The sequence below is a fragment of the Rhinopithecus bieti genome, unplaced genomic scaffold (assembly GCF_001698545.2).
Source record: "Rhinopithecus bieti isolate Rb0 unplaced genomic scaffold, ASM169854v2 scaffold_29928, whole genome shotgun sequence".
Classification (NCBI taxonomy): domain Eukaryota; kingdom Metazoa; phylum Chordata; class Mammalia; order Primates; family Cercopithecidae; genus Rhinopithecus; species Rhinopithecus bieti.
This window is the reverse complement of record NW_016814053.1, coordinates 3298417-3316426: the sequence shown is the minus strand read 5'-3', so window position 1 is coordinate 3316426 and position 18010 is coordinate 3298417. Positions and strand designations below refer to the sequence as shown.

General features: G+C 41.4%; 1 protein-coding gene across 1 annotated transcript in view; it reads left to right on the top strand.

Annotated features, from left to right (window-relative positions):
• The window catches only part of LOC108513639 (putative uncharacterized protein FRMD6-AS1), a 44416-nt gene that overhangs the window by 1368 nt on the left and 25038 nt on the right, over positions 1-18010 (top strand). The window contains exon 3 of the mRNA XM_017849456.1: positions 14-606. Within this exon, the coding sequence (XP_017704945.1) occupies positions 14-606 (593 nt within the window). The remainder of the gene's footprint in view (positions 1-13; positions 607-18010) is intronic.

Genomic DNA, 18010 nt, shown 5'->3' with positions numbered 1-18010 from the left:
CACCGCCCCTGAGACACCGCCCCGGCCCGCCCCCAACTGGCCGCGGGGACGGCAGAGCAGCGGGAGCTGAGCGCCGAGCTCGCGACCGTACAGGGAGCGCCGGTCTGCCCCGCCCTGGACCCAACCAAGCGTCCCGTGGAGGGGTGCGGCCACTTGGGGGCAGGAGAAAACGGAGTAAGCCACCCTTCTGGGCACCCAGGAAGCGAGGCGAGCCTCAGGTGGACGCGGTGGTGTAGACCACGACGATCAGGGCCGTTCCCCGTGCTGTGGAGACGGAGGTACGAGGGGACCCCGGCGGCTCCCCACCTTCTGGCCGAATGGCCCTCTCCGCCGCCGGCTCGGCTCCCTCGGGGCGCTCCCTCCGGAGCCGAGTCTGGCTGGCCCGGGCGGCTGTTTGGCCTGAGCGTCGTCTTACTAAAGCGGAACGCCGGAGGGGAGGCCACTCCGAGAGGAGGCGGTCCCCAGCGGAGGAGGCTTCGTGAATCCCGCAGCCACTTGCCCGCCCGCCACTCGGGACGCCGCGCCTCGTGGGTTTCACGCTGGATGGAGGGGCGCCTCCGAGGAGGCCCAGCCTCCCCCGCTAACTCTGCCTCTCCAGTTCCTCAGGTAGACACAGCCTCTGTCTGCTGTGGTTTTAGTGCCCGTGGCCCCTCAGAAATTATTTTTGTCCCTCCCGATAGTGGCTTTGGGGGATGGAGGGCTAGAGATGCAAAGGGCCAGTGGAAGATTTTTTATAGCACTAAGAATTAAGCCAGGAGATGGAGGTTTCATTGCCACCTCGGGGTCTGGGGTGGGGGCGAGCTGCACCTCTCCAGTCAGTCTGCGCCCACCAGGACCTGCTGCTGGGGACCGCAGACGAAAGGAGAGACACCCAGCACCTGGCCCCTAGTCCCGCAGGGCGTCAATCTCCTGGCCTGCTGCCTTTCAAGGCTTCTTCTGACTTTGCTGACCCAATGACCCCGGCCATGGGTGGCAAAAACGCCCTCACTGAGCCCTTCGCTAAAGGAGTGAGGGGGTTTATTTGTCTGGCTTTGAAAATGGGATGAGGAGACAAGAAAACAGGACCTGAGAAAGGACACTATCCAAAATCTGATGCTCTCAGAAATCAACTTTAAAACTGCCCTGCTCTTTTCATCCAAAGATGAATATGTGAAGCCAGCTGTTACTGGTTGAAAGTGTGCCTCTTGTTTGCATGGCAAAGGAATTCAGTTTTGTGTTCATTTACAGCTGTAGCTCTCTTGAAATAATTGCCTCAGTCACAACTTTTACATTTTGGGAACCATACCATTAGAACTGAATATTAGGAACTATGATCTTTTGTCTTTTCACAATTGACAATACATTCAGAACTTATTTCTGATAAAGCTGGGCAGTTTCTAAGGATACTGTACTTACGACTTAAAGTCATGACTCCATTATGGAAAAGAGAACAAGAAATATGTTTCAATGACTGCCTTTTAAATTAGTTGTACTCCAGCACTTTGGGAGGCCTAGGTGACAGGATCGTTTGAGGCCAGGAGTTCAAGACAGCCTGCCAGATCTTGTTTCTACTAAAAATAAAAAATAAATAAATTTTCCGGGCATGATGGCCCATGCCTGTAGTCCCAGCTACTCAGGAGGCTGAAGTGGGAGGATGGCTTGGGCCTAGGAGGTTGAGGCCACAGTGAACTGTGATTACACCACGGGACTCCAGCCTGGGTGACAGAGTGAGACTCTGTCTGAAAAAGAAAGAAAAAAAAAATTGAGTTGTACTTAGTGTACTAAAATTAAAAATTGGATAACAATAGTTGAGGACAGTGTAGGCATTTAAAAGTAGAGGATTTCACTTTTACTCATTTTGTCTTTTATATGCATCAGAATGAGTGCATATTGAATACTACTTGGTAAGGTCTTAAATTAATTTGATATCTACTAAGCTCATCCAGCATTTCATGTGTAAAGATACGTTAGATAATAATATATCACTATCTTGGAAAACAGTTCCTAAATCTGATTTATTTTCAGGTTTCATGAATCAAAATCTAACAGATAAACAACAACATATTGGTAGGCTGTGAAACATTGCTGCAAATATAATTAGGTAAAACAAAGAGCAAAATATTTTGAACAGTTTAAAAGAAAAAGTATGTTTAAATTAGTTGTACTCCAGCACTTTGGGAGGCTGAGGTGACAGGATTGTTTGAGGCCAGGAGTTCAAGACCAGCTTATTGTCCAGAATTAGATTGTAGGAAAATTCACTATGTGAATATTTTCTGAATCATAGTGATGATATTAACAGTACAAATACCACATTAAACAGAGACTAAAAATATTTTGTAAACCATGTATTTTAAACTCTTAAAATCAGGTATGTAAACTCCTGTAACATCATCGAATTCTGAAAGGACTGATTTGGAAAGTAATACATAATCTAGTAAAGATGGAAGGGGAGCTGAGAAAGCATGTGTTGTTTTGGATATTTCTTATCACAGGAAACATTTTTCTGTGCTTATTACAATAAATGCAACTTTGTGGGTAATAATTCAAAGTTATATTTTTGTTTCTTCTTAATGTTGGGATGTTTTATTTTCACTGATATGGTGTTTTTCTAAATATGGGACATTGCCCACCAGGGAAACATTATTGTAAACACATCCTAAACAATTATTTTCCCCATAGCATTTAAATATTAACACAACTCTACATTTTTGCTTTTGTTTTTCTTAGGAAAAGGTTATTCACTCTATGAATTTATTGGGTACTGCCATGCACCAGGCAAAGGGTTAGATTCGGAGATTCAAAAATAAAAATACTCCTTAATCTTATAGTAGATTGGGGAACAGACATGTGAGTTAACAGTTACAACATAGTGCATGCCATGGTAGAGATACACAGGAGGAATAATGAGAAGGCCTAGGGAGGGAGAGCATCAGACATCCCCTGTGAACTGAGAAGGGAAGGATGAACAGAAGTTTGCCTGAGAACAAGTTGGTTGAGACAGTGCTCTCAAACTTGCAAGCATATTGGAATTACCTAGAAACTTTCAAAAATTATTGATGCTTGTATCTCAGGCATATAATTTAATTGGTCTGTGGTATGGCTTGGGCTTTGGAATGTTTTAAATATCCCCAGGTTATTTTAAGTGTAGGCATATGGCAGAGGACACAGTGAACAAGCACACAGACCCATGCTTTTAAAGCATGATGGCCATAGCCTTATTTTGAGAGGTGTAAACGTTGGTAGGTGGTATTTGTACATTTTGGTGTAAAGAACACAATAATATAGAAAATGAGATGAGAACTGCTGTAATTCACATTCCTTTACAGGTATTTTCTAGACACCAGGATAGTATGTTGACAAGATTAGCATATTAGAAGAAAAAAAATAATTATTTTTATCTTTTGTATAATTCAGGCTTATTGGCTGGGCGCAGTGGCTCATGCCTGTAATCCCAGCACTTTGGGAGGCGGAGGAGGGCAGATCACCTGAGGTCGGGAGTTTGAGACCAGCCTGACCAACATGGAGAAACCCCATCTCTACTAAAAATACAAAATTAGCCAGGAGTGGTGGTACATGCCTGTAATCCCAGCTACTCAGGAGGCTGAGGCAGGAAAATCGCTTGAACCTGGGAGACGGAGTTTGCAGTGAGCCAAGATCGTGCCCTTGCACTCCAGCCTAGGCAACAAGAGCAAAACTCCATCTCAATAAATAAATAAATAATAAGAATAAGAATAATTCAGGGTTATCCAGGATTCAGAGTATGTTTTAATGCTGATATGTAACTTCTAGTCTAAGAGAGAAGTCAGTAATTTAACATACTGGCTTTTAAAGAATACTTTTCCAGAATTAAATACCGTTCATCATTCTGGCTGAAAGTCATAATAAAGAAATTAAGTTCATTTTCTTTTGATAATTACTGAGATTCATTTTAAACGCAAAACAAAAAGCACTTTAAACAAAAAAAAACAAATTTAATTAAGTCCTACTTTAAGGTTTTAGATGTCCCTGTGGCTAATGAAAGAAAATAATCTCACATGGAAACTTAAATAGTTTAGTGATAAAGTCCTGGTTTTCACTGCCTAACATTTAAAATGCTCTTTTATTATTCTCAGCTAGTAAAATAAAGTACCCAAAGAGACGAGAAATCAGGAAAATTGATTATCATTCATTTAATCCATCTGTCTAATTACCATACACAAGGAGCCCCTAACCAGGAATATGTGTAATTATTTTTCAGAGGCAGCATAGCACGGGGCTTAATTTTATGCAGCAAGCTAACTCAAAAAGATTTACTTTTATACAATTTATAGAAATACAGAGTTGAAAAAATTAAATTCATTAAATTCTATTCTCCTGATCATCAAATTTTGGAAAAAAAAAATATGTAAAAGTAGAATAACTTGATTATCCAGGGTCAAAGTTTCATTTTAATACAGTTTACAGGGGATGTATTTAAAGAACTACTTTGTTTCCATTCTGTTGTGGCTTTAGTTTCACCACAAATATCACATTCCCATTCCTTGAGGGCTTGAGTACTAGAATACTCCAGATGTAAGAAGAAAGGTTTGATAAGGCTGGAAGGGCCAGACCCGGCCCCTTGCTCTTGGGAAGGTATTGCACAATGTAGGAGAGAGGGCCCATCTTATAGAATTGCACTGGCGTCTTGGAGTTGAAAGGCATAGTGGCAAGGCAGTGCTAGGTTAAGGGATACTGCTACTAACTAAAATATAGTGGAGGAATTATGTATGAATATGGGACTGCTGCCTTATGCATGAGACTTTACCTTATACAGAAGACTGAGGCTAGAAGAGCTCTAGTACAGAAAAATGTTGAGCAGAAGGGCAGGAAAGGGTGGCTTCCCTACAATATGAAACTTACTCATGTATTCTGTTTGTGTGTTATACAGTGAGTCTTAAAGGTTCCAGAGTAGCTTTGCAGCTCTGATTCTTTGGTTACTCACTGAAAACCTGGGGGAAAAAAATGCCTACCCCAGAGTTGGGAGACAATTCCCTCCGCTCCCATTAGGATACGTGAGAAGAAAGGAAGCAGCAATCTGTCTGGTGACAGACTGGTTACTCTTTGACTTATGCCTCAGGCACGCTGTGATTATCTGAGATAATATTCTCAGAGGAGTCCTTTCAAACACTAGTAATAACATTATGGAGGTCTTAGGCCACTGAGGTTCTCTTCTGTGATGGGTTTTTTTTTTTTTTTTGCGATGGAGTCTCTTTGTGTCACGCAGGCTGGAGTGCAGTGGTGTGATGTCAGTTCACTGCAACCTCTGCCTCCTGGGTTCAAGCGGTTCTCCTGCCTCAGTCTCCCGAGTAGCTGGGACTACAGGCGCCCGCCACCACGCCCAGCAAATTTTTTGTATTTTTAGTAGAGATGGGGTTTCACTGTGTTAGCCAGGATGGTCTCGATCTCCCAACCTCGCGATCCACCTGCCCAGGCCTCCCAAAGTGCTGCGATTACAGGCATTGAGTCACTGCCCCCGGCCTCTCTTCAGTCTTTTGTGATATCTTACCAACATGTGCCTAAGACACACTGAACTGGAACAGTGGGAGGGGTGAACATCTGTCTTTCAGAATATGTATGTACAGCCTGGCTAATGCTGGCTTTCTTGAGAATACCAACAAAAGTTCCACTGGCAAAGAGAATTATGAAACCTGTCCATTCTGTTTTAATTTAGTTACCCTGGGTAGGTTATAAGCATAACAAATGTGCCTTTGAACTTGTTTTTGATTGCTTAAGAAAGAATCATGACAAATAAGGTATTCTAAGCCAAATGCGGTGGCTCATGCCTGTAATCTCAGCACTTTGGGAGGCCAAGGCAGGTGGATCGCTTGAGCCCAGGAGTTCGAGACCAGCCTGGATAACATAGTGAAACCCTATCTCTATTTAAAAAAAAAAAAAAAAAAAAAAAATTAAAAATTAGCTGAGTGGGGTGGCTTGCACCTGCAGTCCCAGCTACTACTCTGGAGGCTGAGGTAGAGGTTCACTTGAGCCCAGGAGGTCAAGGCTGCAGTCAGCTGTGATCACACCACTGCACTCAACCTGAGCGACAGAGCAAGACACTGTCCAAGAAGAAGAAGAAAAAAAGGCTTTTCTAGCTCTCGAATTTCATGGGAAGTTCACTGAGGCCAAAGGACTTGGTGCAGCCTCTGGGGACACCCCACCTGTCCATGGTGGTTGGGATTTGGTTATAAAACAAGGTTCTGATGTGCTAGCTATATACTAACTGGTTGGATGAAAGGAAGACAGTACCTTGAAACACCTGACATTAGATTCCTGTTTCTCCTCTCACCTGATTCTAGGTTAGAAACAAAATCTGCATTCACTTTGGTTTGGCTTGGCAATGAAACCAAATGCCAGAAAATCTTAAGAAGGTTTTCTATAGGCAAGGTAGTGGTTAGATTTTTCTTTTTCAAAGGTATCCTAATAAATTATTCTATTAGCCTAAACAGACTTCTTATACTTTAGTTCTTCAAGGAAAGAACTCTGCTAATTAGACCATGGAGACTGAATTAGAAATTATGGATTGGAAGATTTGTCTCAAAGGACCCCAGATTCAGATGTTTACTTTTGACATGTATGGAGAAAAGAAAGTACTGACCGATAGCATTCTTAACTAGATTTAGCTTTGAAAGGAAGACTGGGGGCAGAGAAATACTCTCTCTTGTAAAACATTTTACGTATTTGTTATTCCTATATAATTAAACCAAACATTCCATGTGATTTCTTGAGCAGAAAACAGAATCAGCATTATTAGTGATTTTCTATTCTACAAATAGTCCATATTGGATCATTTTGTCACACTTATACCCCAATTTAAAGGATAATGAGATACATTAATATATGATAGTTTTGTGTACAATACAGAATATACAAATCAATGTAAAATATTACACATCACTTATTTTATAGCACATTTTACTGTNACATTTTTACGTATTTGTTATTCCTATATAATTAAACCAAACATTCCATGTGATTTCTTGAGCAGAAAAACAGAATCAGCATTATTAGTGATTTTCTATTCTACAAATAGTCCATATTGGATCATTTTGTCACACTTATACCCCAATTTAAAGGATAATGAGATACATTAATATATGATAGTTTTGTGTACAATACAGAATATACAAATCAATGTAAAATATTACACATCACTTATTTTTATAGCACATTTTACTGTGTGATTTGTGAATCTGTTAACTGTCTCTCCTTTTAGAATTTAAGCTTCATGTGAGCACAGATCTAAAATCTCTCTAAGTGCTATGGCCCCATTCGTCTAGAACAGTATCTGACACATATTTGTTGAATGAATGAATCGCATAAATTACACATAGAGATCAGTGGAGAGAGAGAGTGTGTCTGTGAGAGAGAGACAGAGTGTATGTGTGTGTGAGGGAGAGACAGAGTGTATGTGTGTGTGAGGGAGAGACAGAGTGTATGTGTGTGTGAGGGAGAGACAGAGTATGTGTGTGTGAGGGAGAGACAGAGTGTATGTGTGTGTGTGAGAGAGAGAGAGAGAGGATGTGTGTGTGAAGGGCGAGATGCACTGAGATGAGAACAGAAAAGGATTAACATTTTTTGAGAAGCTTCTTGGCCAGATATCCCAGGTATTGATGAGAAATGATCTATCCCTTACGAAGACTTGGTTGATTTGAATGGGACGCCTTATGTCACTCAGTTCACATAATGTTTATTTTTTTCAAGTGTCAATATATGGTATAATCAAGATTCTATATCTATTGGTGTTCCTTATTATATATTTTATTTCTATTTTTAGCCTTCCCCTGTATTGATATCAGTGCATCCAATTCAAATTTGGGAAGGATTGCCTATTTTTGATGTTCTGTGATGATTGAATAACAAACTGTAATTACTAAATTGGTCAATAAGAAGTCATTCAACTAAAGAGAAACTATTCTTAACTATACATCCTCCAGCTTTTCAAGATTTTAAGAAGTTTATTAGCAGGATTTTACTAGAGTGGTTATTGTTGAATTCTTTGCTCACAAAACATTTTGATGAGATACACTTGGGAACAGAATAGTTTGAGTTGAACAGGGAAAAAAAAAAAAACGTGTGGCTTTGCCTCCATTTGCTCAGCCTCCACCACCTTCATGCAAGGTTTAACTGGACCTTGTGTTTCCTGTAGCTGCTCCACCTCTGAACCTTTGGACTGGAAACTGCTCTATCCACCACATCTGCCATTTGTCCACCATCTCCCACTAGACTTTCAGTCCCCAAGCCCTTCCCTGTTCTTTCAGTTTATTAGCTGTTTTTTGGCTTGACTTCTTTCCTTTTCAGTTTAATCCCTGGGTAGTCTCGTGTCCCAATCCCTTTGACCTTCTAATCCACCTTTCTTAACAATCCCAAAATTCAGATCAACTTAATCATCCGTTTTCTTACATTTTGCTTTAAAGACATTGAAGAAGCCTAAAGAAAATTGAATAAATGAGTTGATTAGTCACATCACCGAGACAACAGTTTGGTCAGTGAAACACTCATAGCTGTTGGGTCAACTTTGTATTCATCCCTGTCTGGCTCTTTCCTTTTCATCACACAGTGACTGTTCAGGTGTTTATGGCTCTCCATAGGTTCCTCATCCCACTCTGAAATCTTGCCACTCCCCATGGTCAACTAAGCCTTACTCTTGCTGGTCACTGATCTGGGAGGGTTATATGTATTACCTTGTTGAATCTTCACAACAGCCCTTTGAGGAAGATATTATTATCCCTGGTTTACAGATGCCCAAGTTCTTAAAGAAAAGAAGTGGTGATGCCTGGATCTGAACCCAGGAAATCTGACTCTAAGCTCATGCCCTTTGTCCCTAAACTGCCTTGCTTCTGGTACAGACTTGGTCAGGCATTTTCTCCCTAGAGCTTCAGTCCTTTCCACCTACAGATTTTTCCATATCTTTCTCCTAGGCCATTCTCTCCTGAATCTTCTCAGTTAATCTCCTCCTACCAAAGCTCTGTATCCCCTGCTCCCCTGGCTCTCCTAGAGCCTTCTCCATCACTGATTTCTTGATTCGTTTAGCAGATACTTATTAAGTATTTATTGTGTACTAGGTCTTAGGGACAAAGGTAAACAAAACCTAATATCTAGTCCTGGAGCTTTACATTCAAATTATTCCTCTAAAATATTTAACATCTCACCATGCCCTAGGCCCTCTTCCTCCTACAGAAATGCTGAAGTGACTGTATATTTTATACTACATCTAGCACCACACCTGACAAGGTACCAGGAACATGTTTGACAGAGGGACAAATAATTCCAGGTAAAGTAATCAAGGTTTGGAGGTTTGTTCTTAGTCTCTGGCCTCCTTTTATTTATTTATTTAGGAGATGGAGTTTCACTCTTGTCACCCAGGATGGAGGGCAATGGCGCGGTCTCAGCTGACTGCAACCTCCACCTCCGGGTTCAAGCAATTCTCCTGCCTCAGCCTCCAAAGTAGCTAGCATTACAGGCATGCTCTGCCACGCCTGGCTAATTTTTGTATTATTAGTAGAGACAGCGTTTCACCATGTTGGCCAGGCTGGTCCCAAACTCCTGACCTCAGGTGATGCCCCCACCTTGGCCTCCCAAAGTACTGGGATTACAAGCGTGAGCCACCACGCCCGACCTCTGGCCTCCTTTTTCTAAAAAGTAGCCCACTTCAGGTGTCAAAAACCCTCTCTCACTATGTTCCCTTCTGAGCAGACCCAGAAAGGTTCTGAAAACTAACCGTTTGCCATTAATGACTGACTAGTTGTACTTTCACTGAAATCCCACCAAAATTACCTCAAACTAGTACCTACAGTTTAAGCCTTTTAGTGTATGACTGTGAAACAAAAGATGCGTGGCCTTATTAATAAATTTTAGCATCTGAAAGGTGGGAGATAATCGTGAGACAAGGGACCCTTCAAAGCCATATTTTGTCACTTCTAGTGGCCCTTGAGTAGAGGGTATTTTGTCCCTAAGGGAACATTTGGCAGTGTCTGGAGGTATTTTTGGTGTCCCAGCTTCATGGGGGAAGTGGGGAGGATGGACAGTGCTACTGTAGGCTTCTAGCCTGTAGAGGCTGGGGATGCTGCTCAACATCCTACAACTCAGGACAGAACCTCACAACAAAGAATTACTGCCCCGACTTGAAAGCCACTGATCAAAAGGGTGAACTTGACTAGAACATCGAGGTGCCCTTGTGAGTCAGGGCAGGTAGTATCTGGGGGTGCTGGCTGAGCCTGCCAAGCATCTATTGAAAAGTTGCTGGAGGTGAAGGATCATGTCTTTGGGACCTAGAGAGAGATATTTGGACTCAGTTTCTGCCTCCACCCTTCCCCTCACTTTGTTTGGATCTTCCCATAGCCCCAAGACATTCAGTACACGTTTTATCTCGTCCTAGATCACCTTCTTTTTTAGTATGTGGAGATTTTGAGGGGAAAGGTAAATAGGAGACTCTTTCTCAACAGAGGTAGGATCAGATTTATCTTAATCCCAATTAAACAATTGTGAAGACCCAGAAGAAAAAAGTTGGAAACCCAAGCTTTTCACTTAAGTTAATAGTAGTGAAGAATCAATTTATTGAACAAAAATTAAGTCTTAAAGGAGGAGAATAGGCCGGGCATGGTGGCTCACACCTGTAATCCCAGCACTTTGGGAGGCTGAGGCAAATGGATCACTTGAGGATAGGAGTTCAAGACCAGCCTGGCCAACATAGAGAAACCCCCTCTCTACTAAAATAAATAAATAAATAAATGCAAAAAAATTAGCTGGATGTGTTGGCATCACCTATAATCCCAGCTACTTGGGAGGATATTATCCTATAATCCCAGCTACTTGGGAGAACCTGGGAGGTGGAGGTTGCAGTGAGCTGAGATTATGCCACTGTACTCCAGCCTGGGCGACAGAGCAAGACTCTTGTCAAAAAAGAAAAAAAAAAAATGGAAAGCTATGTTAATAAAGTATAAACTCCAAAATTTAACCAGAAGTTAGTGAATATTAGCTCTTACCATGGAAAGTTATAATAACTTAAATAATTTGCTAAATTTTATTTTTAAGTGGTTTAGTAGAAATGTATTTAATAGATGTAACTATGTGTGTTTTAAACAATAGCTTTTTAAACAAATAGCTACTGCCAAATATGTAGAAGTAAACATTGAAATGATTATTAGGGCTATCAAGAATTGTTTGTATAAATCAAACCGATCAGATTCATATTGATTAAAGCCATTTTCTTATTTTTATACTGCTGTTGTTCATCACATCACTAGCATTTACAATAAGGAATATATAATTACAAATTCAAATATACTCAAATTCTCATGAAGGCAAAACCCAAGAAGAATAGTTGTAAACAGGGGATCATTAAGCACCTTTTTCAAATATTGCTTGATTTCCACTTAGACTTATTAGCTGATTGCTTTTAGAAAGTGGTTTCCAAACTTGGCAATGTATCAGTACCATTTAAGAACTGGTAACAGGGCCAGGAATCTCCAATTAAAACATCAGAAACAAGGTCCCAATGATTTTGATACCCATTCATGACATATAGGTAGTTGCCCTGTTGATGCTTATACTAAAACAAGTTTTTTTTTTTTTTTTTTGTTTTTTTTTTTTTTTTTTATTATACTTTAAGTTCTAGGGTACATGTGCATAACGTGCAGGTTTGTTACATATGTATACTTATGCCATGTTGGTGTGCTGCACCCATCAACTCGTCAGCACCCATCAATTCATCATTTATATCATGTATAACTCCCCACTGCAATCCCTCCCTCCTCCCCCCAAAACAAGTTTTAAATGAAGAGGCCAGATCTAAAATATTTCTGAAATGTTTAATTTGAAGCCCCAAAATGCTTTAGGTATTGCAACTCTACCCCTACCTTCCAAGGAATAAAAATGTGGGGGGAGGAATGTGGTAAAATGTGATTAGTAATCTTTTTGTCACAATAAGGACATTGACATTAGTGCATCTAATTTAGATTGGGGAAGGACTGCCTGTTTTTAATTTTCTGGGATGTTAATGGAATAACTAAAACTGTAATTATTAATTTGGTCAATAAGAAGTCATTCAACTAAAGAAAGCAGTGGAACCTACGAGTCTTAGTGAATAACATAATTGCATCTAGTCCCCAGGAACTTCTACATCAATCTAATAATGTATAAAGGAATCATATTCTTAATTAACATTTCCATAAATGTGCTGAAGAGCAGCTCAAAGAAAATGGAATACAGACTGAACAGGGTATACAGGCATCCCAGTTTCCACTCCTTCCCATTCATAGCTTGCTCTTTTGGTGCTGCCTTATAGACATCTCTATATTTTATGTATATATAGGGACATATTTCATCTCCACTGTACTGATCTGCTCAGGGCTTTGGAAGGTGATGCCTCATAGATAAATACGAGGTTGCATTGATAGATACTGTTTTATTCTATGAATGACAAGTTCAAAAGGGTGGTTTCCAGGAATGCAATGCATTTGAAATAATCATTTAAAATAATGACAGCTGATCATTTATTGTTTACTGTGTGTTTTAGGTGCATGCCAAGTTTATTATCTAATTTAGTCATAACAGCAACCTCATGAAACAGGTACCATCATAATTCCTATTTTACAAATAATGAAACCAGAAAACAGACAAATTACCCAAAGTTAGTAGCTTATTAATAGTGGAGTTCGTAGTGATTATTTTTGTGTATGAACTCGGCAGAGAAGTATGTAAATAATTATTTTAAAAAAAGGAAAAGAAAAGTCCTGTGGAAAAAAAAAATGGAAACACCTAGTTTTAATTAAAAAAAAAATATATAATATATATACTTAGCTCCCTGACACTTGAAGTGTCCAGTTTCTTAGCAGAGAGTGGCTGGTTTTCAGATAGCAAACTGTGTATCAGAAAACCAGGAGAGAACCCAAGATATGTCCCTCCTCAAACTGATTCAAACTTAGATAGGTATATGGAACCTGAAGGGCTGGGAACAAAATTCTCAGCACATTTCTAGTGGGTAGAACATTTAAAAATAATTATAAGGAATTATGTGAAGTCATTTGGCAAGAAGGAGTCAATAGCGCAGTGTTGGATGACACCTCTTCCATTCCAACAGTGTAAGCTCGACTGTGTCTTAAATTGATCAGACTAAAGGAAGAATGATCAAAGTCCTCAGATAGGTTGCTACACCCCTTTGTATTCCATCTGCAACTCACCTTTTGTCCTTCAAGTTTCTCATTGCTTCATTTGAGCCATACACACAAAGGAGAAAGTTGGACAATCCAGGTCACAAATGGGGAGCTGACTGGCAGTCCCCTGGAATCACCTTTGCCTTCAGTCCCTATCATTGCTGGAGCCAGGTTGTAAAATCTAGCATGGACAAGAGACTCATCTGTCAGCTGTGGCTCCCGGAGCAGTAGCCCGGCAGTAAGTGTCTCCAGGAGGAATGTGAACAATGCGGAACCACCCACATCTGGAGGCTCCCAGTCTCAATGGAGTAGTAGGGACAGAGTTACTGTTCGCACTGGGGATTGGGCACTATGCTGTCTTCTCTCACTCAGCTCATTACCCGTGGAAAGAATTTGGCAAACTTTTTTTTTTTTAAAGACAGGATCTTGCTCTGTCATCCAGGCTGGAATACAGTGGTGTGATCATAGCTCTCTGCAACCTCAAACTCCTGGGCTCACGATCCTCCCACCTCAGCCTTCCAAGTAGTGACGACTACAGGCGCATGCCACCACACTCAGCTAATTTTGCAAATTTTTGTAGAAACAAGGGTTCACTATGTTGTCCAGGCTGGTCCTGGTCTCGAACTCCTGGGCTGAAGCCATCCTTCTACCTTGGCCTCCCAAAGTGCTGGTATTACAGGCTTGAGCCACTGCACTTGGCAGACTTTATTTCTTAAAGATTGCCGTGTTACTCAGCATCTTGGAGAACTCACAAATAAAGGTCCCTGAGTTTCAAGACAAGCCAGCCATTAAAATCTTTTGGGGGGATCTGGAGAAGATGAGTTAAATTGGAATGCATTTGAAAAAACTGATTTAGTTGGATTTATGGATCACAGTCATGAAAACGTAAAGATATCAACTTGTTTTGTGAATGTAATCTTTATTCCTTACTTTTTTGCCCCCACTGTTTGTTATTCCTACTTTATAATGAAATCCTCCTTGTGACTTGTTATGGGCATTAACTGGGGAAAATGTTTTCCTTGTTCTCCATTTCCTTTAAGTTTGTTTTTAGATACACTGCATTGCAAGTATGTGTGATACAGTAAAATGTTGCTAATTGTATCTGTGCTGATAACATGCCATTTGCTTTAGGTCTGTTTCCTACCCCCTCCCCTAACTATTCCTAGCCAGTGGTAGCACGCTTGTTACTTCCAAATATATGTGTTGTGTGTGTTTGTGTGTGTGTGTGTGTGCCTGTGTGTATCAACAGTGTGTTCCTAAAATTAAAGAATGACATATATTTGGCCTCATTTACATACTAAATATGGGAGCATATAAATTAATTACAGAGTAAAATCAATTTTTCAAGGATTTTGATGTAATGGTTTTTATTTAAAACGTTCTTCCTTTCCTTTGGTAGAATTTTCTGCCAATTATTTTAAAGAAAATGAAGATTTATTTTTTAAATATGAAATGCAGTTTTTTTTCTTTTTTGAGACAGGGTCACGCTCTGTCACCCAGGCTGGAGTGCAGTGGCAGGATTACAACTCACTGCCGCCTTGACCTCCCGGGCTCAAGCAATCCTCCCAGTTCAGCCTCCCACGTAGTTGGAACCACAGGTGTATACCATCATGCCCAGCTAATTATTATTATTATTATTATTTGTAGAGACAGGGTCTCCCTATGTTGCCCAGGCTGGTCTCAAACTCCTGGGCTCAAGCCATCCTTCCATCTCAGCCTCTCAAAGTGCTGGGATTACAGGCATGAGCCACTGTGCCCAGCCTACAATTACGATTTACTTAAAATGTTTATTAATGTGAGAAGATGTTTCAGAATGAATCTGGTCTTTTTTCTCTGCAGTGGCCTCACTCTTAACTTTTCTTTCTTAGCCCTCTTGGGAAAGGAGCTTCCTGCTTCTCCCCTCCTGTCACCCCTCTCACAGTACTTAATGGGAACCTGTAAACAACAACTCTGTGGCCCCGGGAAACAAGCCCCTTACCTTGTAACAACGAAGACCTTTCAGGGGTCACATCCCACATTCTGGTCTTTTCCCCTCTAAACCTTATCATCAAATTTAACCTTTCATATGATAACGAACACTCGGACAGCATTTTATAGTTTTGAATCCACCGGCATTATCTCATTTGCCTCACAAAAACAGGAGGAGGTTAGGCAGTACAGGGACTTCCTGAGCCATCTTCAACACAAGTCAGCATTTCACAGGGCTCCTTCCCTACAGCTGCCCAGCCAAAGCAATTTAGTTATTGGCAGAAAGGAATAGAACTTCAGGGCAGGAATATGGACCAACAGTCAGACAGTGATCTCCACCAGCCTTCCTCACAAAGGCTAAAGCAACTCCCTTGGATGCTAATCTGCCATGTTGACTAAGGACTAAACCTTTTCTGGGAAGGACTCTGAGATTTCCAGTTTATCTTTTGTTATTTGTATAAATCCTGCCCGCAGGTCAAAATAAACTTGATGTTATCAAACCTCAATTGTCCGTCACATCACATCTGAATCATGCATACCCTTTCCCTATGTAAACCCTGGCTCCCTGGCTCTGGGGAGTCATGGGGCGGGGATCCACCATCTTGTCTCACCACCACCTGAGGCCCAAGACACAGATACAACTTCTGCTCCTAAGTCCCTATTAAATGTTTCTTCCTAAGAAAGAAGAAATTTTTTTTGTCAGCCTCTTTCTTTTTGCCTTCTGCTTTCTTGGACTTTGGGGGTAGGTTTGCATAGACCTGCCCACTGCAGAACCCACTCATGCTGCAAATGTGAGTATTAATAGGACGGAGTAAAGACTAGGTATACTCTATGGGATTGTTTTATTGTGTTCTTTAGCAGGAAAATAAGAGTGTTTTTCTACATAAAGCCTCTGTGGAAAAGATAAATTATAGCTGCTTTACTGAGTGATTACTACATGTCAGGTAGTCTCCTACTTAGGAGAGTACTTTGCAAGTATTTTTTATTCTACCTCCCAACAAATCCGTGAAGCAGATGGCATTAATCTATTTCTTTTAGTTATCACTTTTAAATGAGGTAATGGGGCCGGGCGCGGTGGCTCACGCCTGTAATCCCAGCACTTTGGGAGGCTGAGGCAGGTGGATCACAAGGTCAGGAGATCGAGACCACGGTGAAACCCCGTCTCTACTAGAGATACAAAAAATTAGCCGGGCGCGGTAGTGGGCGCCTGTCGTCCCAGCTACTCAGGAGGCTGAGGCAGGAGAATGGTGTGAACCCGGGAGGCGAAGCTTGCAGTGAGCCAAGATCGTGCCAGCGCACTCCAGCCTGGGGGACACAGGGAGACTCCGTCTCAAAAAAAAAAAAAAAAAAATGAGGTAATGGGAGACACAAAGAAGTCCTTTGTCCTGAGTTCTAAAGCCAGATTTCAACCCAGTCTGACTGCAGAGAATATGTTCTCAAAACCTAAATAACCTGCCTTATGGTAAAACTTACTTGAAACGTTAAACTAAATGAGAGCACTTAAAATTTTTTCCTAAATCTACTTTAAAAAAAATTGGATAACCAAGGGCTTTTACTGATAAGCTGAAGATTTTGTTTGCCAGTACTTGGGCTCCTGTAATTCAGAATGGCACTGGGTCTCTGAATAGCACAGAGCTAGACTCTGTGTTTTGTTTTGTTTTAAAAAGATAGGATCTTGCTCTGTCACCCAGGCTGGAGTGCAGTGCAGTGCCACAATCACAGCTTACTGCAGACTCAAACTCCTAGGCTCAAACAATCCTCTTGCCTCAGTCTCCAGAGTGGCTGGGATCACAGGCACACGCTAATATACCCAGCTTGCTTGCTTATTTATTTATTTGAATTGAATTGAAGGTGGAATCTCACTGTGTTGCCCAGGCTGGTCTCAAACTCCTGGCCTGAAGTGACCCCTGTACCTCAGCCTCCCAAAGTGCTGGGATTACAGGTGTGAACCACAGTACCCGGTCTCTGCCTGCTTAATACTGGTAAAGAAGTTGAAGCCTTACTCGGGAGGCTGAGGCAGAAGGACCACTGGAGTCCAGGAGTTCGGGACCAGCCTGGGCAATATACTGAGACCCTGTCTCATTTGAAAAAAAAAAGAAAAAAGTAGCAGCTTAACAACCAAGCACTGGTCAGTAGCCTCTGGTACAAGAATAACCAGAAAATTGACTCTTATTTTAGACCTGGAAAAAATATATATAGATAATTTAATGTTTTCATTTTATAGATGAAAAAACAGAAACTTGCAGCAGTTATGTGGCTTTACCAGGGTACATATCACTAACTAGTGGCGGGGCCAGAATTCAAGCCTGGCCTTTCTGACTGCATTCTCGCAGTTATACTAACTAAGCTGCCTCCAAATTTGTGAGAGGGAATTTTCCATTTCCTTTTCCAGTGTTTTAAAAAATGTCAAAAGCTGGCTGGGCGCGGTGGCTCAAGCCTGTAATCCCAGCACTTGGGAGGGCAAGAGGGCCCGGATCACGAGGTCAGGAGATTGCGAGACGCTATCCTGGCTAAAACGGTGAAACCTCTCTACTAAAAAATACAAAACTAGCCGGCGCGACCCGTGGGCGGGGGCCTGTAGTCCCAGCTACTCGGGAGCTGAGGCAGGAGACTGGTGGACCCGGAGCGGAGGCTTGCAGTGAGCTGAGATGCCGCGGTCCACTGCGCTCGAAGCAGCTGGGTGATAGAGCGACGACTCTGTCTCAACAACAACAACAAAAAAAAAGTCAAAAGCTAACATTTATGTATTTTAGTACATTTGTCCGTTGTTTTGCCTTTTTTATAGACATTGGTAAATGAAAATGTGTTTGGATTTCCCAGGAGTACTTGAATTTCATGATTTTACATTTCCTACACAGGGGTCAAACTCAGCAGTTTAATTTTCATGGACTAAG